Genomic DNA, 24,134 nt, shown 5'->3' with positions numbered 1-24,134 from the left:
CTCTTTGCTAAGGGTTTCTTTGAGACTGCAATCTGACTGAATAAACATTGAAACTCTTTGGGGTGCTTGTTTTACGTTCACCACCATTAGCACTTGCATTTTGATCCTAATATTTCAAGGATCATTTGTTTCCAGAGAGACTGCCCATTATTAAAATACAAGACTCTAAAATTTATTTTACATAAACTTGCAATATTGTTACCGGCTTGTGTCTCACAGATTATTCCTGCTTCATTCAAGTCAAAAGAAATTTCACTGCTGACTTGAATGACAGCAAAATCAAGCCTTTAGTTTTGATTTTTTTTAAGTGCTGGTCCTACTAATACCACCCATAACCTCTTTGCGTAATGCAACCTAAAAGTAATTTTTAACAGCTCTCCTTACTATACAGGAATAAATAAATGTAATGTTATGTTCACTAATATAATGCAGATGTAAATAATTACAGGAAAAGAATTTACAAGACAATGCTAACATTGGCTGCAATACCCCACAAAATACTGAGGGTATGTCTACATTGCAAATTGGGACGCATGACTGCAATATGTGTAGACATATCCAAGGTAGCTTTAACCTAGTCAGCTTGGGAATCAATAGCAGTGAAGTAATGGCAACATGAGGCTTCAACATGGGCTTATAAACCCACTGAGACCCTGCAGATGTACTTAGGTGGCTATCACTGAAGTGAATGCTGCCGTGACTTCACTGCTACTGGTACTTGAGCTAGTTAGATTAAAGCTAATTTGTGTATCTCTACATGTGCTGTAATCACATCACCAACAGCAGATTACACATAACCTGAGACCGAGCAATGCAAAGGCAACCTGGAGTACAGAAACTACCTGACGGGAAGTGCACATTCAGCACATATTCTCAACATTGAAATTTATCAGCACAAATTAATCTCGTACTAAGCCTTCTACACATAAATTTACCCAGAGGATTGTCAAATAAAATAATGTTACTTTAAATAAAAGTCTGACTGCTCCTTGGATGACAAGTTAGAATGGGCTAAAACAAATCCCCTTTCCAGTTGCAGTAAACAATAGAGTTCTGTAGAATAAGTTCCAGTATTTTTCATACACTACATCCCAAATAATGTGCTGCTATCAAAGTCCTGAAGTTTCACATAAATCATTCTGGGATACCTTGAAAATACTTGGCCAACACTGCTGCGACATAGCTGGTGCTCTCTACTGTCACTGATCATTAGAGAACTTGCAACAGAGTAAGTTTCACTGGCATCTCTGGCCAGCACAATTAAATCTTTGCTAGTGTGGACAAGTTAACGTGATAGGAAGGTCACCTTCCCCCCTGCATTCTACCCTAACCTATGCAATACAAACTGGCAGCCCATACTATGGCCTGGTCTACACTACGCGTTTAAACTGAATTTAGCAGCATTAAACCGAATTAACTCTGCATGGACCACACGGGAGATACTGGATCTGATCGCTGTATGGGGAGGCAAATCTGTTCTATCAGAGCTCCGTTACAGAAGACGAAATGACAAAGCATTTGAAAAAATCTCCAGGCTATCACAGACAGAGGCCACAGCAGGGACTCAGCACAGTGCTGTGTGACAAGCGTAATGGAAAGCCAAAGAATCAAATGGACACTCATGGAGGGAGGGAGGGGGTACTGAGTCCTCCAGCTATCCCACAGTCCCCACAGTCTCCGAAAAGCATTGCATTCTTGGCTGAGCTGCCAATGGCTGAAGGGTCAAAAACATTTTCCCAGGTGTTTCGGGTGTATGTCATCAATTTACACTCTTCTCCCCCTCCTCCAAAAGAAAAGGGGAAAAAATCGTTTCTTGCTTTTTTCAATGTCACCCTATGTCTACTGCATGCTGCTGGTGGACGGGGTGCTGCAGCGCCGAACACAACATCCCCTTCCGTGGCAGACGGTACATCGACTGCTATCCATCGTCATCATCAGCCCGTGAGTGCTCCTGGCTGGCTTCGTGAGGTCAGGTGGGGGCGCCTTGGTAAAATAGGAATTACTCCCAGTCATTCCCGGCAGATGGTACAAAGGCTTGGTAACCGTCCTATCATAGCAGCTGGAGTCTGAGCTCCATGAGCGCCCCCTAAGAAGTTCTGTACTCCCTGGACTAATCTACAGTGGGAGGCTGCGCTCCTCTCCCCCTCACTCTTACCTTTAAGTCCTGCCTGGACTATCATAGCAGCTGGAAGCTGCCTCCCTCTCATTTTATCTCACAAAATCATGTTTCTTATTCTTGCATTCTTTATTACTTCATCACACAAATGGGGGGATGCTGCCATGGTATCCAGAAGGGTTGGGGAGAGGGAAGCAATAGGTGGGGTTGTTGCAGGGGCACCCCTAGAATGGCATGCAGTGCATCATTTCTGCGGGATCTCTGGGGCTCTGACCCGGAGCAGCTGTGCTCTCTGGCTCTCTAGTACACTTACCCCATATTCTAGGCAGGACTGACTCTTTTTAGACAAAACATAAAGAAGAGAATGACCCGGGAAGTCATTCCCATTTTGTCCATGCACCCCGGCCGACCTCAGCGAGGCCGCCGGGCATCACCATGACAGGAGCAGATGGTACAAAAGGATTGATAACCATCATCGTCAATTTCCATTGCAAACGGTGCAAAATGACTGATAACCATCATCTCATCGCCAATTTACAATGGCAGATGGTGCAATAGGGATGTAACCATCTCTGCACCTTGCAAGGCAATGAATGCTGCTGTGTGTAGCACTGCAGTACCGTGTCTGTCAGCAGCACCAGTACACATACGGTGACAGTGACAAAAGGCAAAACAGGCTCCATGGTTGCCATGCTATGGCATCTGCCAGGGCAATCCAGAGGAAAAGGGCACAAAATGATTGTCTACCGTTGCTTTCACAGAGGAAGGATTGAGTGACAACATTTACCCAGAATCACCCGCGACACTGTTTTTGCCCCATCATGCATTGGGATCTCAAAGCAGAACTCCAATGGGCGGGGGAGACTGCGGGAACTATGGGATAGCTACGGGATAGCTACCCACAGTATAACGCTCCAGAAATCGATGCTAGCCTCGGTACACGGACGCACACCGCCGAATTAATGTGCTTAGTGTGGCCGTGTGCACTTGACTTCATACAATCTGTTTTAAAAAACCGGTTTCTGTACAATCGGAATAATCTCGTAGTGTAGACATATCCTATATGAGCACCTGTTATGGCATTGTGCTCCACAGAACTTACAAGCTAAGGCCAGTGTGGAGTGAACCAACATGGTCAGTGTTAAAAGGGAATCCATGCTGCAGCTTTGCTCTGTGTACGTCTGCAAGTGTGCATCTGTTCTTACTGCTCCTGGATGGAATTGGACTGAAAACAAACTAAATCCATCCTTCCATTTCATTTTGTTGGCTGGAAGACAATTTCAACTGCTGCCGGACTGTCTGAACACATGATATCTGAAGCAGTTTACAGGCAATCTGTTCACAATTTCAAAAACTGCTTGATTTCCCGTGCTGCTCCTATGACTCATCTTTCTAACAAAAAAAGATGTAAAACAATGTTATATCCTGTCATTTTTGGGGTCCATACGGAAGAGCTGTAAGTTGCATAACAGGTACTACCATAACATTTCTAAGAGCTGCTATATGTCAAAGATAGAAGGCATGCCACTTCCCTCAAGAATGTTCTAGGAACTCCCACTATATTATTACATCATTGCTCATCTCAAAGAGAAAACATCAGTTGAAAAAGTTTCTTTGCATTTGCCGCAGTCACTGCCAGCCACCACCAAAATTGGAGTCTCTAGCTATTTTTTTATACAGTGAATAAGAACATATGAATAGCCACACAGGGTCATGACAATGTCCATCTAGCCCAGTATCCTCTCTTCCAACAGTGGCTGGTGCCAGATCTTTCAGAGGGAATGAACAGAACAGGGAAACTTATTGAACGATCATTCCCCTATGATCCAGTCCCAGATTCTGGTAGTCAGAGATTTAGGGACACTCAGAACATGGGGTTGCATCCCTGACCCAAAGGCATTGATGGACCTATCTTCCATGAACTTATCTAATACTTCTTTGAATCCAGTTATAATTTTGGCCTTCACGACATCCCTGGCAATAAGTTCCACAGGTTAACTGTGTGTTGCATGAAGAAGTGCTTCCTTATGTTTGATTTAAACTACTGCCTATTAATTTCCTTGAGTGATCCCTCGCTCGTGTCAGGTGAAGGAGTAAATAATACTTCCTCATTCACTTTTCCACACCATTCATGGTTTTATAGCTCTCTATCATATAATCCTTTAGTCATATATTTTCTAAACTGAAGAATCCCAGTCTTTTTAAGCGGTCCTCACACAGAAGGTGTTCTATACTTTTAGAACATTTTGTTGTGCTTCTCTGTACCTTTTCCATTACTAATATATCTTTTTTTGAGATGGGAGACCAGAATGGCACACAATTTTCAAGGTGTGGGTATACCATGGATTTATATGATGGCATTATGATATTTACTGTCCTATTATATTAACCTTTCCTAATGGTGCCTGACATTCTGTTAGCTTTGACTTCTGCTGCACATTGAACAGATGTTTTCAGAGAACTATTCACAATGACGCCAAGATCTTTCTTGAGTAGTAACAGCTAATTTACGCCCATCATTCTGTATGTTTAGCTGGGCTTATGTTTTCCAGTGTGCATTACTTTGCATTTATCAACACTGAATTTCATCTGCCATTTTGTTTTCCAGTCACCCAGTTGCGTGAGATCTCTTTGTAACTTCACACTCAACTTTGCACATAAACTATCCTGAGTAGTTTTGTACCATCTGAAAACTTTGCCATCTCACTGTTTACCTCTTTTTCCAGATCATTTATGAACATACTGAACAGCACTGACCCCAGTACAGATACCTGGGGGACACCGCTATTTACCTCTCTCCATTCTGAAAAATGATCATTTATTTCTACCCTTTGTCTCCTGTCTTTTAACCAGTTACTAATCCATAAGAGGACTTTCCCTCTTATTCCATGACTGCCTACTTTGCTTACGAGTCTTCGGTGAGGGACCTTGTCAAAGGCTTTCTGAAAGTCCAAGTACACTATATCCACTGGATCAACATAGTCCATATGTTTGTTGGCCCCCTGAAAGAATTCTACCGAACTGGTGAGGCATAATTTCTCTTTACAAAGGCGACGTTGACTCTTCCTCAATATATTGTGTTAACGTGTCTGATAAGTCTGTTCTTTACTATACTTTCAATCAAGTTGCATGGTACTGAAGTCAAGCTTACTGGCCTTAATTGCCAGGATTGCCTCTGGAGGCTTTTTAAACTCAGTGTTACATTAGCTATCCTCCAATCATCTGGTACAGAGGCTGACTTCAGTGATAGTTTACATATCACAGTCAGCAGTTCTGCAATTTCAGAACTGTTGGGTGAATACCAGCTAGTCCTGGTGACATATTACTGCTTAATTTATCAATTTGTTCCAAACCCTCCTCTACTGACACCTCAATCAGGGCCAGTTCCTTAGATTTGTCATCTAAAAAGAATAGCTCAGGTGTGGGAATCTCCCCTTACATCATCTGTGCTGAATTCATTTAGCTTTTCCACAAAGGCCTTGTCTTCCTTGAGTACTCCTTTAGCACCTTGATCACCTTGATTGTCCAGTAGCCCCACTGATTGTTTGGCAGGCTTCCTGCTTCTGATATACTTAAAAAAATTCCTTTTTGTTTTTGTGTCTTTTGCTAGTTGCTCTTCAAATTTTTTTTTGGCCTGTCTAATTATCCCTTTTACATTTGACTTACCAGACTTTATGTTCCTTTCTGTTTTCCTCAGTAGGATTTGACTTCCAATTTTTAAAAGATGTCTTTTTGTCTGTAACTGCCTCTTTTACTCTGTTCAGCTTGGAAAAGAGGAGACTAATGGGGGATATGATAGAGGTATATAAAATAATGGGTGATGTTGAAAAAGTGGAAAAGGAAAAGTTATTTACTTATTCCCACAATATAAGAACTAGGGGTCACCAAATGAAATTAATATGCAGCAGGTTTAAAACAAATAAAAGGAAGTTCTTCTTCACGCTGCGCACAGTCAACTTGTGAAACTCCTTGCCTGAGGAGGTTGTGAAGGCTAGGACTATAACAACGTTTAAAAGAGAACTGGATAAATTCATGTTGGTTAAGTCCATAAATGGCTCTTAGCCAGGATGGGTAAGGAATGGTATCCCTAGCCTCTGTTTGTCAGAGGATGGAGATGGATGGCAGGAGAAAGAGATCACTTGATCATTGCCTGTTAGCGTCACTCCCTCTGGGGCACCTGGCATTGGCCACTGTTGCTAGACAGATACTGGGCTAGATGGACCTTTGGTCTGACCCGGTACGGCCGTTCTTATGTTCTAAGCCATGGTGGCATATTGTTGGTAAGCTTACTTTTTTTTTTATTTGAGCTATGCATAGAGTTTGAGCCTCTATTATGGTGTTTTTAAAAAAATTTCCATGTAGCCTGCAAACATTGCACTCCTATGACTGTTCCTTGTAATGTCCATTTAACTAGCCTCCTTGGTTCTGTGTCACCCACATTTCTGAAATTAAATGCTACCAGAGTGGATTTCCTTGGTATCTGAACCCCTACAAGGATGTTCAATTTCATTCCATTATGGGCCCTACTACTGAGCAGTTCAGCTAGACCAGATCCTATGTACCACTTAGGATTAAATAAAAAAATTGCCTCTCCAGGATTAGCTGCTTCAAGAGGCAGTCATTAATGTTGTCTAGAAATTTTATCTCTGCATACCATTCTGAGGTGGTGTGATCCCAGCTGAAATCCCAGTTCCCAATTGAAATCCCCTATTATTATTGGGGAATATGAACGCAAGTGAACGAATACGCCATCAGACACTTTATAAATCAGTATACGGACTCATTTGCTCACTAAGGGCCCTATCCAACTCCCTCTGAAGTCTTTCCATTGAATTCAGTGAGAGCTGGATTGGGCCCCCGAAGTATTTTAGTTTGTCTTGTGGTTAACTTCTGTAGTTTCCAGTTAGCAGAGCACCAGTACCCCACCTTGTTCAAACATTAATGACAAGGCTCCTGTTTCCTATACATACCCTCAGCTGTTGTTGCCTTATGGAAAATATTCCAATAAAAAACTACATCTTTTAGACTTCTGGGTTAGCCAATGGAGAATCACTGGGATGAGTCCTGAGAGGTCCTAAATAGAGCTGACTGAGAATTTTCCATCAAAACTGCTTTTTGATGGAAAACTGGATATTCAATACAGTGAAAAAAATTAAAGAAAGTTGTCTTCCACTGAGAATTTTGACTTCTTCCTGAAAATCAAAAACTTTCCAGCTGGTTTCTGATCAAAAACTTTGGGTTCTTGATTTATCCTTTCGGATGAAAGGTTGAAATTTTCACTGGGAAAAAAAAATCAGTTTTCCAACGAGTTCATATCTACCACTGAAGTCACGTATATTGGAAGAGATCTTTTTATCAACGATAGTTAACCTTTCCCTTGTAATTTTGATATGTTTATGTAGAGCCTGTTTAGGTACTTTATTTGAAACTTAGTAAATAAATAATAACTATGCAGCAATATGGCAAGGTAACAGGCTGTGAAATCAGAGGATTCACAATGGGACATGACAGACGGTCAGCTCAAATTTCCAGAAAGATTTTTATAAAAAATATAAGTTCTACGAAAGTCCCTTTGCTGTCCAAAAGAAACCTAATTTCTCTTGTATGCACTTGCATTTAATCAAGTGCCAATCTGTATATGGATCCTCTTTCATGTCCAATGATTAAATGTGATGCCTCTTGAAAAGATTTTCAATGGCACAGAAGGGCAGTTAGGCACCTAAATTCCATTAATTTTCAATGGGAGTCGGACACCTAGCTGGTCATTGGTTTCATCAGCAAGAAGGCAGAGCTGTAGGAAACGGAACTTTAATAAACTTACCGAGAGGCCACTGTTACCTGCTGAGGCTAAGTGGGCTGTCTACAACCACCTGGCTTTGGCAGTTATAGCAAACTTTACCTTTTATGCTTGGATTAAATGGATAATTCCAAAGAGTATTTTTTTTAATAAACCCTTTTAAATGCATTGCATTGTCCTATATAGCATTTATTATAAAAATATTTACTAATGGACTCAACTCCTCTCCTTCACAGATAAAGATCTAGATAGTATGGTGATGGTCACACTATAAATACATTAGACAAATGGGCACAGGAAAAATAAGGGAGGAAGGATGACCTTGGCAATGGACTGAGACTCAGGAGATCTGAGTTCAGTTCCTGGCTCTGCCACAGGCTGCATGTGTGACCTCAGGCAAGTCACTCTGGGTATGTCTACACTGCAGTTATATACCCACAGCTGGCCCGTGTCAGTTGACTCGGGCTCACAGGACTCAGGCTATGGGGCTGTAAAATCACAGTCTAGACATTTGGGCTCAGGCTGGGGATGCACCCTGTGACTCTGTGATAGGGGAAAGTTCCAGATCCTGGGATCCAGATCACGGGCTCCAGATCCCGAACCACTAGACTGCAATTTTATAACACTGCAGCCTAAACCCCACAAGCTCAAGTCAGCTGACAAGAACCACCCGCAGGTGTTTAAATGCTATGTAGATGCCTTAGGCGCTTAGAATATCACTGGGATTCACAAACTTGAGTAAGGCATCTATGCACTCTATACAATGAATGGGGAGAGATAGGTGCCTCAGAAGGGGGTTCACAAAAGTCAGCATGCTGGGCAGCTCTCCACCTAAAATGGCCAATGGGAGATGCCAAGGCAAGGGGTGTTTCCTAAGCCCCGCCCTTCTCAGGGAGGGTGCCTCCCTCGGCTTGGGATTCTCAGCTGGAAAGCCTCTCTTGGCATTAGGTACCTACATCATTTTTGTAAGAAGCCGAGAGTGGAGGAGAAAGAGAGCAAGCTCACTCATAACTTTTAGCCCAGTGTCTAGGATACTTACCGGGATGTGGGAGACCCCCAGTTATTATAACAAACGGAAAAGTAAGCTTCAAGCAGTGAAAGGGAAAACCTGGAGCTTTTCCCATGTGTGTGACTAAAAACTAAATAAAACACTTGAATTTTAGAAGCCAAGTTTGCTCATTCACTGTAATTAACCAACCGTTTTGCTAACTAGGCAGAAAGCATGGCGTTCAGAGACTGACACAATTCAGCGAGTGTCTGAAAATATAAACAAGTATTTTACAAGAGCTGAATATCTTAATTAGAAGCCCAGATTGTGGGTTTTGTGACACAGCCCTGAGCAGGGAGTGCTGCAGAACCATACAGCAGGAGCAGCACTGGAGAATGAGTGCTCAGACAATAACTGCACTGAGTCCTTAGAAACAACTTACATGGGGCAGATCCTCAGCTGGTGTAAGTCAGTATAGCACCATTGGCTACCACATGAAGCTATGTCAATTTACACCAGCTACGGATCTGGCCTCAAACTTTTAATTTATTTTTTATTTACATATCATTCAAATAAATTATTTCAAATTAGGCCAAAATATTCAGATGACATGCGGTCTTATACTGTCTGCTATGTTTATAACATGTCCCAGCATAGACATAGCTTTGAAAAGATCATCCTGGATTTACGTCATGCTTTAGTCTGTACTGATGAAGGAATGAATGGTCCTCCCCTATACCAGATACTGGGGCAGTAATTTTCACATTCCAGCTTTGGGCTTGAAGGGAGCTCAAGCTGATAACTGTTGCCTTTGCCTGGGATGGAGAGGTGTTTAAATCCTCTTTTAGTTCCTTTGGGGATATGAAGATTTGACAGTTACAAATCTGAAATGCCTTCAGATTTATCAAAGGGTCTCCAAGGCTTACACAAACTTTCCAATCGTCTTGAACCCATTTATGAATTTTCCTTTGAAACTATGTAATGCCATTGCACAGTAGTTGGATGCAAAACCAGGTGACACTCAGCAATTTTTATTAAGAGCTGATGCAGAGAGCTACATAGAGGAAGCCATTCACAGTGCACAGCAAATGTTATCGGTCCTACAAAATGCAGGAACTCTGCTACACATTCTTGAGTAACTCTCTTCTAGCACCCTAATTATTTACCTATATACAGGTATAGAGATCTCTTGTAACAGTTATGTTAAAACTTTGTGTGGGTTTAAACCCAAACCTCGGAGTGAAATTTGAGGTGGTACAAATCTACACAGACAAACTCGACACAAGGTTCACACAAACTTCTTACCAGCCTTGCTTTGTAGAACTGCACAGCTGACACATCTAACTCTGATATTGCTCTCTCTTAAGCGGACTACATAATGTTAGGATAAAAGGAGCCCTCTCTGATGCTTATTAATGGAGACTTCAGTATTTATAGGCATGAATCAAATTGACATTGTTTGGAAAAAATATATTTGATGGTTAAGTCGATTTGTGGTTGACTGTGGCAAAGACTAAACATCAACATTGTGCACCATTGAGGAATGCAAACACTGCAAAGAACATGGGATGCATCTCATGAAGTACCTATTGAAATAGATTTCTGCGTGGCAGCAAACAACTTGTTTTCAATTTATCTAGATCCTCACCTATGGTTCAAAGAGATATTGTGCTGGTGGAGTGTAAATAACTTTCTTAATTTTTTAATTCTTTTGTGTTATTGGACTTCAGATATCTAATATCTGCATTATGGAATATGTACAGCAGCAAGGTCTGTGCCTGTAATTCTGAACAGCTGATCTCCTTTGGGGAAGGCAATTTTACAATACTAAGGGATGTCTACCCTGCAGCTGGGAGTGGGTTTCCCAGCTGGGGTGGACGGACATGTTAGCTCTACTCAAGCTAGGATGCTAAAAATAGCAGTGTAGCTGGGGGCAGCACAGACAGGGACTCAGGCTAGCCCACCAAGGAGCCCAGGTGTGTTTGTTCTCAACTGGCTAGCCTGAGCTGGCAACTGGGCTACCCCTAGCTTCACTGCTATTTTTAGTGTGCTGGCTTAAGCAGAGCTAGCATGCATCTGTCTACCCAAGGTGGAAAGCATACTCCCTGCTGCAGTGTAGATGTACCACAAGAAGAGAACATCTGGCTGTATTTTGGCTACCATGTTAAATTTTAAAAAAACAAAAACAAAACACTGAAGTCACAAAGCGTGCAACATTTTTGCTCTTTTAAGTCAACCTTGTCTTTAAGATACATGCACCTGTAATCAAAGAAACAAATGTTCACAACTTACCCCACCTACTTTCTCAAAATGAGAAGCATCTCTTTTGAAATCGGTGAGTGTTCCATTGAAATACCACGCGAAGCCAATGTCTAGCAATGGATCGTGCTGAACTTGGCACGGCAAGATTACACTCTCTCCAACAGTCACATCCATGTTTGAAGGTGCCAGAATTATCCTTGTTGGCTCTATGGAGAGCAGAAATAGTCATTTTAGCCATCTGAGCAGTTATCCCACCTTTCTGTGTTACTGAGCTTGCTTTAAACATTCACATTCTATAAGATGCACTTGACCAGTGGCAGTCATTTTAGGTTAGTAAAATTCTATCTTGCAAATATTATTGATCAAATTCTGTTCCTGAAGTATTGTGAGAGCTTATTAACCTCAATAGGAGGTTCTTGTGACTCAGAGTAGAATATGACCTGCTGCATAGTTTGTAGTGCTCAACAAATTGCAATGCACACAAAGAAGTACAGTTCTATAGAAAATCTAATATTGCTAATAATTAAAGGAAAAATCTTCCTTCCTCTCTGATCCATACTGTGGATTTCTGTTGCATTTTCCTGCATGCTTTTTGTATTATTAGTGGAAGATTTACATGTCGAGCAAGCACACAATGTGAAAGCAGCAAAGAGAGATCCAGACTAGCATGGCTATCCCTCTGATACTTCACAGAATGTGGTAATTTTAGAGATTAATCTCTGTCTATCTCAAAGCGCTTTACAAACACCAGTTAATTCTCAAAACACGTTGAAACTGGAAGTAAAAAATAGACCTATTTTACAGATAGCCAAACTGAGGAAGCATGGTTTAATTTTTTGCCCTAGATTATACAGTATGTCAGTGTGCAAGCCAATAGTTGTATCCAGATGACCTTACTCCAAGTGCCCTGGTCTAGGAACTATTTCACAATATAGATGAGAGATTTCCCCTCTAAATTTAAAAAAAGAGCCAGAACTGATCTCTTTTTATTTAACTATTTTTAAACATACAACTCCTCAGACCCTTTACCTCCATTCACACACAATAAACCCATTACAGCCCAAATTTTGAACTCCTATGCTTCTTGTAGATTCTACTTGCTGGACTTATTGCAATTCAGAGCCATTTCAAATAATCATACTAAAAACCCTCAAACATACCTGTAACTATTAAGCTTGTTGTGCTACTAGCTGTTCCAAACTGATTCTCTGCCAGACAAGAGTAACTTCCAGCATCTAATTTAGTCACATTAGCTAGGCTTAGGCCTCCATCTTTTAATAACGATATTCTAAAAAAAAAAAAAAAAAAATGATGGAGAGATGAAAAATGCATCACAGGTTTGCAGAAGACAAATGAACATTCACCTTATTACATCACTGCAAAATGGATCAATCTCCAAGCGGATGTTTTAAAATTTAACTGCTATACAGTGATGATATGCAGCAGAGGAATCTGGCCCAGTGTGTGTTCGCATGCTATAGAAAATACATTAACAAGTCTGTTCTCCTTGGGGAAAATCCAGAACCTTGCTCCTTCCTCAGAACTGGTTCCAGAGCCTGGGAGAGGCAGGTTTCCTGTTGTGTGCATAAAAGTTTCTTCCTTAGCTCTCCACCACCCCTATACTGCAGAGCACAGCTCAGTGGATGTTCTCTGCCTAGGTGTTTGGTTGTTAATTTGGGGCCCTGCAAAAGGAGGCAAGATGGCTGCAAGGGGAGTCCAGCCCTGAAACTGCAATGGTAATGACTGAGAAGCTCTGCTGCCACTCTTTGACTTGGAGAGAGAAGATCTGCATGGCAGATGTGAAGGAAAGATCTTCTGAGTGCACTGCCTGCTTGCTTCAGCTGTGTATTGGAAACAAAACTTGTCCCTTAGAAGGTGCTTGTTTCAGTGGACTGTACCATCATTAATAGTGTACATGGGATTTAGTTATCCTGTAAATAATACACAATACAAAATGTTTTGTTTTCTAGGTGTAACAGACACTCATGTTTCAGGGTAATATCAATGATCTTCATCTCCACTATGATTGTAATAAAACCAACAATCATCTGTGATCACAGATCACTACTAAGGTACTGTAGCCAGGCTCCATACTATTGCCACACTGCTCTTAACCTTAAGGTGGAACAATTGCCCAATTAACCATTAAAATCACATACAGCGGCTGTTTCAGGAATGCTCTTCTTTTAGACTAGCTGAAAGGAGAGAATATTTAAATATACCAAGATGCAAACAATTAAACTAACAGGTTTATTCACTAGTACAATAAATAACGAAGCAGCTTTTGATTACAAGAGACACTTTGCATTGTTAATTTGAGGATACATACGGACAGACGTTCAGGGTAAAGAATAAGAAAAGTACTTATGACTAATACATGACAGTTTAAAAGGCAAGTGTGATGATAATAATGCATCACGAAATACATGCCTGCAAAAATTAGAGCTTAAATGTATCACTAACATTCTCTTGTAATAACATGAAAAACGTTCAAATGCATCTGAGAAGATAAAAAATTGAAATATGTTTCTAACTCCAACGATCTGACATGCATCCCCAGTACAAGTTTTATCATTTGGCTTTACTCGGGGTCTACTCTCAATTTTAAAAAATAATACTCACCTATTCAGACAGGAGCTCCTTCATTGCTGTGGCAGACGCTCTCAGCCACATAGCACGCGTGGTGCTCACTGGCAGTATAATATGCCAGAGGGAGTCTGGCTGCCTGAGATCTGATTTGGTTAATGTACCCACACAGCGAAGATACAGTTAAGATACCCTTCCATTGCGGCAAATGTCACGCAGCCATGCAAGGAGTGTGTCACTCTGAGGGCTGCGGAAAGATGCATATGTATGGTTATGCAGCCAGAGGATATAGGATGAAGATATTGGTCAACCACAGTAGAGACCTGGCATGCTTGGAGCGATAGGATGGGGGAGGGAGAGGAAGGAACTGAGGGATCACTGCTGGCCCTGTTTTGTAGGGCCATGTGTGTTGCTAAGAACCGGTTAAAAATGTTGTCAATTTTCTTCCCCACCTACTCCTGGAAAACGAGGGATTTTTTTTAGCAAAATTGAAAATTTTCATGGAAAAATGTCAGTTTTTGTCAAAAATGTTCAAATGTTCATAGAAAAACTTAAAATTAAAAACTAGTATTTTTTTGGCAACCAAAGAAAAATAAGTTTTAAACCAATTATTTTTGGTTTTAGTTTTTCAGTGTCTCAACAGCACCTTATCCTCACCCCTTCAAAAACGAACCTTACAAAGAAAAAGAATAATGCAAACTAAACAATGAACATTTCATTAACCTTTTTTTTGTAGAAGACAAGAATCATTTCCCAATCAACTGTAGTTTCCACCTTATTGTGAGAAAAATTACCCTATATCACACTTGCATAATGGCTGTTGCGAGAGCAGGGTTGCAGTGTAACCTGGCATATCTGAGCTAGTCTAGATACTGCATCAGTCCAAAAATATTCACATAGAAGGGTGAAAATGGGTGATAAAGATGCTTTAATTGAGATATTTGGGTTAGTTTCCCTTTCACTACTGCTGCCCCTATTTACATAAGCCACACCTCTTTTCCTGTCTGCAGCTGCCATTAGGAGATTTAGAACACAGAAATAAACACAATAAACTGCACCAGTATGCAAATGATATTTCCGTATTATTTACAAATCCCTTGCATTTCCATCCTGACAAACAGAGCCCAAAATACTAGTGGACAGACAGACGTAGTCTAAAAATAAAATTAGGATCAGAAAAAATGTCAACAAAAATTGGAAAGAGAAAAATAACTTACTAATTTGTAGAAAGATATGCAGAGGATACAATAAGAGGATGTTAAAGGGAAGGAGAAAGCATGTATTAAACACATTTATGTGGATTCAGATTTTTAAGATGTTCACTTAGATTTAGAACATTTTATCTGGCAAAAACAGTATCACTAGATATATCTAGATTCTTGACTACGTATTTGTGTGTTGGGGGGGGGGCGGGTGGATTGGGACCATAGGCGCCTACCCTTATTTTTGCCCAGGGTTGCTCCACCTCCTGCTCCACCCTAAGGCCCCACCCTACTCTGTTCCTTCCCCAAAGCCTGCCTTCCCACTCTGCCTCTTCCCACCTCCTCTGCTGCCCTCTGGTCTCTACCGTCCCATAATCCCTTCCCTGAGCCCCCATCAGCTCTTTGACGACACCCCTGATCCGCTCTTTGGCAGCACCCCATTTCAGATAATTGGGGGTGTCAGCAAACAGCTATGGGAGGTGGGCACTGCTCCTGGATAAAAAGTTATTTTCAATAGTGTGGCTTAACTTGGTGTGAAACTGGAGTGAGCTGCACCATTACAAGTGCCTTTTGGTCACAATGTATATTAGATGGCACATACATAGTGATTAAGGGTTAATAAATAATTAATAGACATTTAAGCATGTTGCAGACATGATTCATTGGTTTTATAGATAGTTATAAGAACTTTAAGAGAAGGTATTATTAGAACGTTATCAATCATGGTTAGAAGCAATCCATTGAACTGCTGGACTCTATAACAATCTGTTTTTTCTGCACAAGGGGTTTGCATTAGTGTAGCTACATTGATGTAGATATCTCAGTGCAAAAAAAATCCAGTGTTGACAAGGCCTTAGATCAAGCAAAAGAGAAAATTGGATCAGGGTGTTAAAAAAAAAAAAGTCTATTGTTTAATTAAAACAAATGACATTTAGAGTGCTTTGAGCTATTTGCAAGTCGAGCTTGTCTGAAATAATGAAGGAACGAGCTTATTAAAACTGGATATATTTAAGAATCACATTATTTTTCAGAATTAAACAAAACAAATCAATTCTTGAAAAACTGTATGGTCAAAATAAAATCTTTATTGATTAATTAAAAACCGGGCTCTTTACTTTTTCAATTATTAAAGCAGCAAATACAGCTCAGCTGATGGAGAGAATTGTCCCTGAAGTATCTGCTAACCTCAACCACCATCTCCCTGTAATTCTAGACAATCTAAACTTATATATATTAAGAGTCAGAAATCTACACTTTTTAACAAAGCAAATATCTTTCCAGCAGGCTGGCTTTCAAGAAGTGACCTAGATTTCTACTTATTAGCTTATAACACATAAAAACGAGACTGCTTTCTAGCGTTCCACATATTTATAGTATATTTCAATACAGCACAACAGAGAAAGACTCAATACTAATTTTCAGAGACCGGATTCCATTTTCAAATACCCACACATGCACTTTTGGTGCATTAACATTCTGCCTTTGCAAGTGAACAGGAAACAATGCAGTAAAAATGCGTGCACTTGTATATACATGGAGGCTAATTTGAGGTCTCACTGATAATCAAGCTCAAGGTGTTAAAATATTAGGGTTGAATTTTTTTATTTTTTTTATTTTTATTTATTTATTTATTTTTACACAAAAAAAATGACAGCTCTTCCTACTCCATAGATACAGAAGAAATGGCTCATTGATAGTAATCTCTCCTCCAAGTATCAGGGAAGGAAGGAGCAAATATACTGACATGGCTGCTAGCCGCATGCCCTTTATTAGACAATCTGAGGCATGGCTTTGTATGGGAAAATTTGGCAATAAGTCAGGAGATAGGAAGGTAGGGTGGGAACACAGGAATTTACCACACTGGATCAGTCCATGTAGTCCATTATTGTGTCTCCAGAGGCTTCAGATAAAGGTATAAGAAACCCTTTAGTGATCTATCCCTAACATTAGTTGTCATCTTGATCTCCAATAGTTAGAGACTGGCTTATGCCCTGAAACATGAAGTTAAATATCCCTTCCAAAATTCATTATGATAACTCTCGATATTCACGCAAGGGTCCAATTTATTTTTAAATCTTGCTAAGTTCCTGGACTCAACAACTTTTCGTCTCTCGCAGGCATAGAGTGGCTACACAGGAGATCTTACAGCAGTGGAGCTGCAGAGGGTTAAACAAGGCTGATGGACCATTACCTGCTACATGGCTATTCTTTGTCAGGAAAGGGGGTTGGGGCAAAAATCGACATCTTAGCAAAGACACAGCATGGACAGACTGCCTGTCACCTTGCTCCCAGCTGGAAATGCTTCACAAAGGGGGGGAAGAGAACTTTAATAAGAAGGGGCAGACAATGCAACACACCCCTCTTTCTCTCCTTGCCCATCATATTCTCTGCATCAGAAAAGAAAAAGGAAACAGCCATACGACTCTGGAGGAGAGGTCTACACAACAGACCTATACTGGTATGACTACATCGCTCAGGAGAGTGAAAAATCCACACCCCTGAGCAATGTAGTTCTACTGACCTAACCCCCCACATGTGGACAGTGCCATGTCGATGGGAGAGCTTCTCATGTCAACATAGCTACCACCGCTCACAGAGGTGAATTAACTACACCAATGGGAGAGGTTCTCCCATCCGTGTAGGAGCCCCTTCACTTAAGCACTAAAATGGCGCAGCTGCATAGGGTCAGCTGTGCTGATGCAGCATTTTAAGTGTAGATCTGCCCTCAGACAGCTGGAAGCATGTGGTGGAAATCTTTGCTTTGAATGTAATATTAAATTAGGCACCAATAAGCATTTTATCTTGATTTTTCTTGTAACCGTTTCTGACTTTTATGCCTCATTACTTGCACTCACTTAAAATCTCTCTCTGTGCAGTTCATAAACTTGTTTTATTATTTTGGCTAATCCAACGTGTTTAAGTTGAAGTGTCTGGATAACTATTTAAAATAATAAGATGTATTTTGTAATTCCCTTAAAGGAATAACACACTTAATACATTTGTATTGTCCAGGGAAGGGCTGGGCAGTACAGGACATACATTCAGGGCCGGCTTTAGGAGGTGCGGGGCCCAATTCGGACAGTTTCGATGGGGCCCCGGCAGGGATGACCAAAAAAAAACAAACCACACTTAAAAAAAACCCACCGTTTGTTTCTTCCATGTATTATTTACTTTCCATGACTATATACACATAACAAAATTATATATTACATACATTACATCATATATTACAAATATCAAGTTCATTAAGAGGTACTTTATTGTACACCTCACCTACATGTTTTTAAAACTTTATCTTCCTGGCTTTTTGTTTGACAAAATCTTTCAGTATATTGCCTAACTCTAAGCTCTTCATTACTTCGCATTCAATTGACATGATTGCCAAATTGTTTAATCGGTCTTCCTGCATTGTTGATCGCAGATATGTTTTAATTAGATTTAGCTTCTAGCTTCAAAACTCCTCCTCTCCTGAGCTTACGTTTCCGGATTATCAGGAGATTCGGAATTGTTAAAATCAATTTGGGGAATGTCTGTTGATCGGTATATTAAATGTCAAGAATTGAAGATTTTTAGGGGGTTCTCACAATCAGAGACAAATAATTGCTTTAATGCTTATAGTTCTTTCACCAAGAATGTGCCATTTTTGTCAACTGAGTTTTACAGTGAAACTTGTTCGTTTCCTGCACTAGTTTCACATCTGTCATGCAAGTTCCAGACTCTGCAGCAGATTTTTGGTAGGTGTCCTTGGGAAGATTTTTTGAATTTGCATAAAGAATCCAATAAATTCTCATGCTTTTGTGTAACTGTTCAAACCTTGGTGCAAGTGACTGTAAAGCTTTGTCTAACACTTATTGAAGCATTGCACTCTGGTAAGCTTCTTTTGATCAGGAAAAGGCTCGTCATGAGACTTCAGTACTCAACTGTTTTCACGTTTGCGCAAACGTTAGTCTGGCAATACTGGAGTCACATCTAGATCCTTGGGCAACGTTCATTAGCACCAGTTAACACTTCTTGAAACCTTCTCGTCTGCATTTTTTAATCAGTTGCAAAGCTTTTCAATGAAGGAAATTCCTGCAGAATATCCATTGTTACTCTGCAGACTCTTTGCTCACAAAATTCACTTGAAAAAGAATCATGCCAGAAACTAGCGAACCAAAACTTACTAATACTTAATATTGAATAGCCAGCGATTTCAGCTTTCAATTTTTGCTTGCAGCATCCATCGTTCTTGTTTCTGCTACCTCTACAGTGCATCATAAAACTCCCCTGCTTGGCTACGCAGAGCTATTAGAAAGCATCCTTTCTGCATCCTACTACGATTCGGGGCATACGTGTTTCGCAAAGAGGCTCTCACAGAAAGGACCAGAACATGTTTTCTAAAAATAGTCCATCTTTTCGTAGAATGCAGACAAAAAGGACGTAAATTCCTGCAGGCTCCAAGGAAACTCATCGCATCTGAGCATGTTTTGAGCCCATGTTCTCCCAAAATGAGATTATAAGTTGCTGACATGCACATGGGTAAAAAAAGCTCTTGCGGTTTGTTTTCAAACAGTCTTGCCTCTGTTACACCTAATATGTTTTCCCTTCATATTTGCACCGTTTGTCATAGCCCCTGCCCACGGATATTGCAATGTCCAATCCCAGGTCTTGAGTTCACTTAAAAGGATATTAGTACAATATTCACCTGTGCTGCTTATCTAACCTACTATGATTAATGAATGATTCATATACTCTGCTGGAATATTTGGTGATACACCATCAGCCACATATCTATTGTCCCATCTTTCCTCCACTTTGTAATCAATTGCCCTATTGAATGAATGAGGTGTGAATGAGGAAGGTGTGGAAGGCAGGCACCTCCAGACAGCTGCAACCCTTGGAGAGGGGCTGGGAGCCAGACCAAGGAGCTTTGCCCAGGGCGGTGAGTGGGATGGAGTTTGGGTGCTGGTGCAGTCTCTGGGCTGGGGCACGGAGTGGGGTGCAGGAAGAGTGGAGGGATGCAGGCTCTGGGAGGGAGTCCGGAGGGGTGGGTGCAGGCTTTGGGACAGAGTTTGGGGCTGGAGGGGGTGCTGGGGGGAAGAGACTGCCATGTGGCTTCCTTCCTCCCCTGATGCCCCTCACCATAGCCTCAGTGGGGGATGGAGCTGCCCTTCCGCAGTGTTTGTAGGAGTGGTGGCTGGGGGGAAACCCAGTCAAACTCTGGTTTTATTCTTTCGCATGATGGGCCACTTAAACCCTTATAAACTCCTTCCCGGCTCTCTCACTCCCCTTTTCTACTGGGCTTATTTAATCTTTTCGCTGGAGCCAGATGAAAACCACAAACCCTAGTGAGAACAGCAGGCTGGAAGACTAGACTGAACCCACCACCCAGCCTAGTCCATCCCCAGAGCCCAGGACTGAGGGCAATGTGCCCCCACCCCCAGGCCACCTGCTTCCACTCCTGGCCTCTCCAGCACTGCCAGTGATTCTGTGTGGCTGCATCAGGTGAGGATTTCAAGTGGACCCCTCAACCCCCCGCTAAATTCACCCCTGTTTTGCGACCACTCTGCACCAAAAGCACCTTCCTTCCCTGCCCTAGAGCTGCTGAATGGCTAGAAAGCTGAGCTGGCATTTGATTGATTCTAGAATATTATCATTCCCCCCGCCAAAAAAACCTTAATATCCACACAGCTTTGGGGAGGGGGCTATTGTCCCCCCCCCCACCAGCCGATCTATTTTTATTGTTGCAGGGCATATGAAGGAGCCATAGTTTAATGGAAGTATTCAGCCCCTACAGTGGTCTTGCAGCAGGGAAAACAGAGTTGATGGGAAGGGAACTGGTTTGGATAGGAGCCCCAGTCCCCTTCCTTTGCAAAATAATTTGGAGAGGGAATTAGATCACGCTGTGCCTCAGTTTCCCCTTCTGCAGGGAGATGTGGGGGGAGATAAAAGTCTCAGCCTGCCGTGCCATATTACAGACCTTTCGCATTCTCCCTTCTTGCTGTATGTGATTTCCTCCTCCAAACTTCCCTCCCTCTCTCACCTGGAGTTCACAGCAGTAAGTACCAGCCGGGGGCCTTTTTCCTGGGTTACATTACATGATCCCAACCTTAGTTCTGAAATAGACCCAGGCAGGCACAAACTCACCCTCAAACAGCAACACCCTGAAAACCACAAACCAATCCAATCTTACAAACAGGGTCAAACACTCACTGTTGGAAGCCCCAGCAGCTGTTCAGGTGAGTGAGGTCACTGCAGAGATTCCTGTCTCCCACCGGACCAGAAGCTCTCTCGGTGTCTCCTCCAAGTGCATGCTGGGGCGGGGAAGGGGAGGGGAGGAGAGAGGAGGAAGGCTGCAAGCACGTGTGTGCCCCCTCCCCGTCCCCTTCCCCTCCTGACCTGCAACACCCAGTGGCTGGCTCTGCCTCAGCCGGTCAGCATCTCCTCCAGGTGAGTGCTGGGGGGAGGGGACGGGAGAAAGGCTGCAAGCACGTGTGCCTTCTCCCCCCTTTCCCCTCCCCCTCCCGACCTGCAACATTCAGCGGCAGGCTCTGCCTCAGCTGGTCAGCAGTCAGCGTCTCTGGTTGCCTAGCAGCAACAGCTGCTGCTTCTGGGAGACACAGAGCTGCTTCCGGAGACAGCCGGCCAGCGCGGGGCCCCGTCAGGCGCGGGGCCCGATTCAGGGGAATCGGGCAAATCGGCCTAAGGCCGGCCCTGCATACATTTCTGGAGAAGATCTGGGACTGGGAGCATGTTGGGGTCACTCTGCAGCATAACCCAGGCTGGCAAGAGCCAAAGTGTGGCTGGCGAGCTGCAATACACACAGTCATAGCTGGACGTGACTTACATGCTGAAGGCTCTTTGTGTGCAGTCCAGATTGCAGGTGACAGCAACAAGGTGTTGTGAAGGGCACAACAGGTTGCAGGGGAGAGGTGACACAGCTACTCATTAGTCTGGATTGTGTCCCGGTATGTCACAATAGGTGTAACTTAAAGGGTTTTCAATAAAATAATAACCAGGTCAGGACAATAATGGACAATGCAATAACTATAAGCTCATCACCAACTCCTCAAGACACCCTAAGTAGTTCAGTATCCATTAGATAAAAATCAGGTGGCTAATCATGCATGAGAATTTCATTACAGCATATAAGAATTCAACACATAGGGCCTGATCCTCAGCCTGACCAGGGGTATGGCAACACAACCCATCTCTAAAGCCTGTTTCATCCATCTGAGGATTCCCCCTGTGTAATCCATGGGTAGCATGGAGTTCTTATAGCAGCTCTAACAGAATTTCCAGTCCCTGGCACGGGGCATTCCTGGCAGAAAGCAGCTAGGCCCAGGGCATTTCTATCCCATCAGGCTGCTCAAAAATAAACCATGCCCAGGATTAAGTTGATGGGAGTCTTTTTATTGACTTCAGCACCAGATGAACCACTTGTGTGTCCAACCCTAGGACCAGTGTGGCTTGCGCAGGGAATCTGGCCCATACTATAAAACTAGGTAAAAACTATGTATTTTACCCATCAAATTCAAGTTAAATTAGATCTGATTATTCACTAGAACCCGCCCCCCCATAAACACACATAATTAAAGCCCTGATCCCATCTCAGTATTTGCTACTGGAGACCCTGTTTATTCAGTCCCAGACAGGACTGTAGCGTGAAATCAGGACCCAATAATGAGACAGTAAGTGAATACAAGCTTGTTACTCTTCAGATCACAACGTTTTATTACCAAAGTAACAACAAAGCTAAATCTCAACTGCTTTTTTATATTTATCAGATTATTCAGCATAAAAGCAACAAAATTAGGCTCCTATTGATATGATAATAAACACAAATGTATTATTTCCCGGTACACAACACTTCAATACAAAGGATCAGTAGGAAACTAGGTCAACACTGATTTTTACATATCAGTCAAACTCTAGCTAAATTGAACCAGATTACTCAACAAGAAAGCTAGCATCATTAAACTCATACTGATGTCCTGGTAAGTAAATGCAAATATGTTACCTTTCCAGATCACAGAGTTTCAAACCATAGACCAAACATAAGTAAAAGTTACTTAATTCAAATTCTAGTCAAGATGAATTCAGTTACTGATCCTCACTAGACTCATTTAACTACTATTACATCCAGCCCTCAGTAGTCTGAGGTGACCTGCAAACAGGCCAAATGGTAGGGATGAAAATGTTCGAGGAAAGGACAAAGTGGATCAGGGGAATTCAATGGGGCATCGCTCTCGAGTGTACTTTCAAAAGGAGTGCTTCTGGCCTCCAGGATGCTTCACTGGGCCAGGCTCTGCGGGAGGAGGAAGGGCAGTGATGGCTAAAACTTGTGTGTCTAACCCTCCTCCTAGCAGACCGATGAGCTTTGATGGCAAGAGTGGCTGGAACTGCTTCCATGCAGATGGCGGCATATGCATGCCCAGCAAGCAAAGGATGGCCCAAGTGTTGTTCAACTCATTTAGCTTTGCATACTTTTGTTTGGAGAAGAGACCATGTTCACCGAATGGGAGTCCTGGATCGAGGTCTGCATCTCTTGGGAAAGGCAGCAGTGTGAAGGCAGGAGCTCCACATCAAAACCACTGCCGACATGACCACCCTGGTTGCTGAGTCCACTGCGTCCCATGCCATTTGGAGGGAACACCTAGCTGCCATGGTGCCTTCCTCCACGAGGGTGCTGAATTCTTGGGGAAAACCCTGAGGGAGGAACTCCTTGAATTTATGGTGGTGCCGGCGGCGCAGGCAGAGGACTTTGCTCTCTCTGCACTGGAGGAGTTTGGGAAGGCATCGATGCCGCCAGGAGTTTCGGTCCCCTACTGCTCCTGGTAATCAATGGTGGATCCTTTAAGGGGCTAAGGGTCCCGACTGGGGAAGCACGTGTATGTGTCTCCGGTGTGACCAGGCAGCCCGAACTGGGTCCTTTGCCGGATGTCCTATGGTCCTTCTTGCTCAGTGCTGGGGAGCCATGCTTCTTCTTGGGCACTGGCGATGGGGAGCGGTGCTGGGGCTGAGCTGCATACTGAGGTTGAGATATTAGACAAGTCTTGGCGTGATGGCTCGGAAGCTGGACGAAGGGCAGCCTCCATGAAGAGAGCCTTCAAATGAATATCCTGCTCTTTGTGAGTCCTGGGTTGAAAAAACTTTTACGAATATGACACTTGTCCTTCACATTTGATTCCCCTAACCACTGGA

The 24,134-nt window shown here is 42.4% G+C and overlaps 1 protein-coding gene across 2 annotated transcripts in view; it reads right to left on the bottom strand.

The window, feature by feature from the left end:
* CNTN3 (contactin 3) overlaps positions 1–24,134 on the bottom strand; it is a 237,830-nt gene that overhangs the window by 24,177 nt on the left and 189,519 nt on the right. Inside the window, exons 10-11 of one of the 2 annotated variants that reach the window (XM_032795983.2) lie at positions 12,324–12,451; positions 11,194–11,369 (exon numbers count right to left, since the gene is read on the bottom strand). In XM_032795983.2, coding sequence (XP_032651874.1) covers positions 11,194–11,369; positions 12,324–12,451 — 304 coding nt within the window. The remainder of the gene's footprint in view (positions 1–11,193; positions 11,370–12,323; positions 12,452–24,134) is intronic. The other variant, XM_032795984.2, reaches the window with a different exon arrangement.

The sequence above is a fragment of the Chelonoidis abingdonii genome, chromosome 17 (genome assembly GCF_003597395.2).
Source record: "Chelonoidis abingdonii isolate Lonesome George chromosome 17, CheloAbing_2.0, whole genome shotgun sequence".
In the NCBI taxonomy this organism is placed as follows: Eukaryota; Metazoa; Chordata; order Testudines; family Testudinidae; genus Chelonoidis; species Chelonoidis abingdonii.
This window is presented reverse-complemented; position numbering and strand designations above follow the sequence as displayed.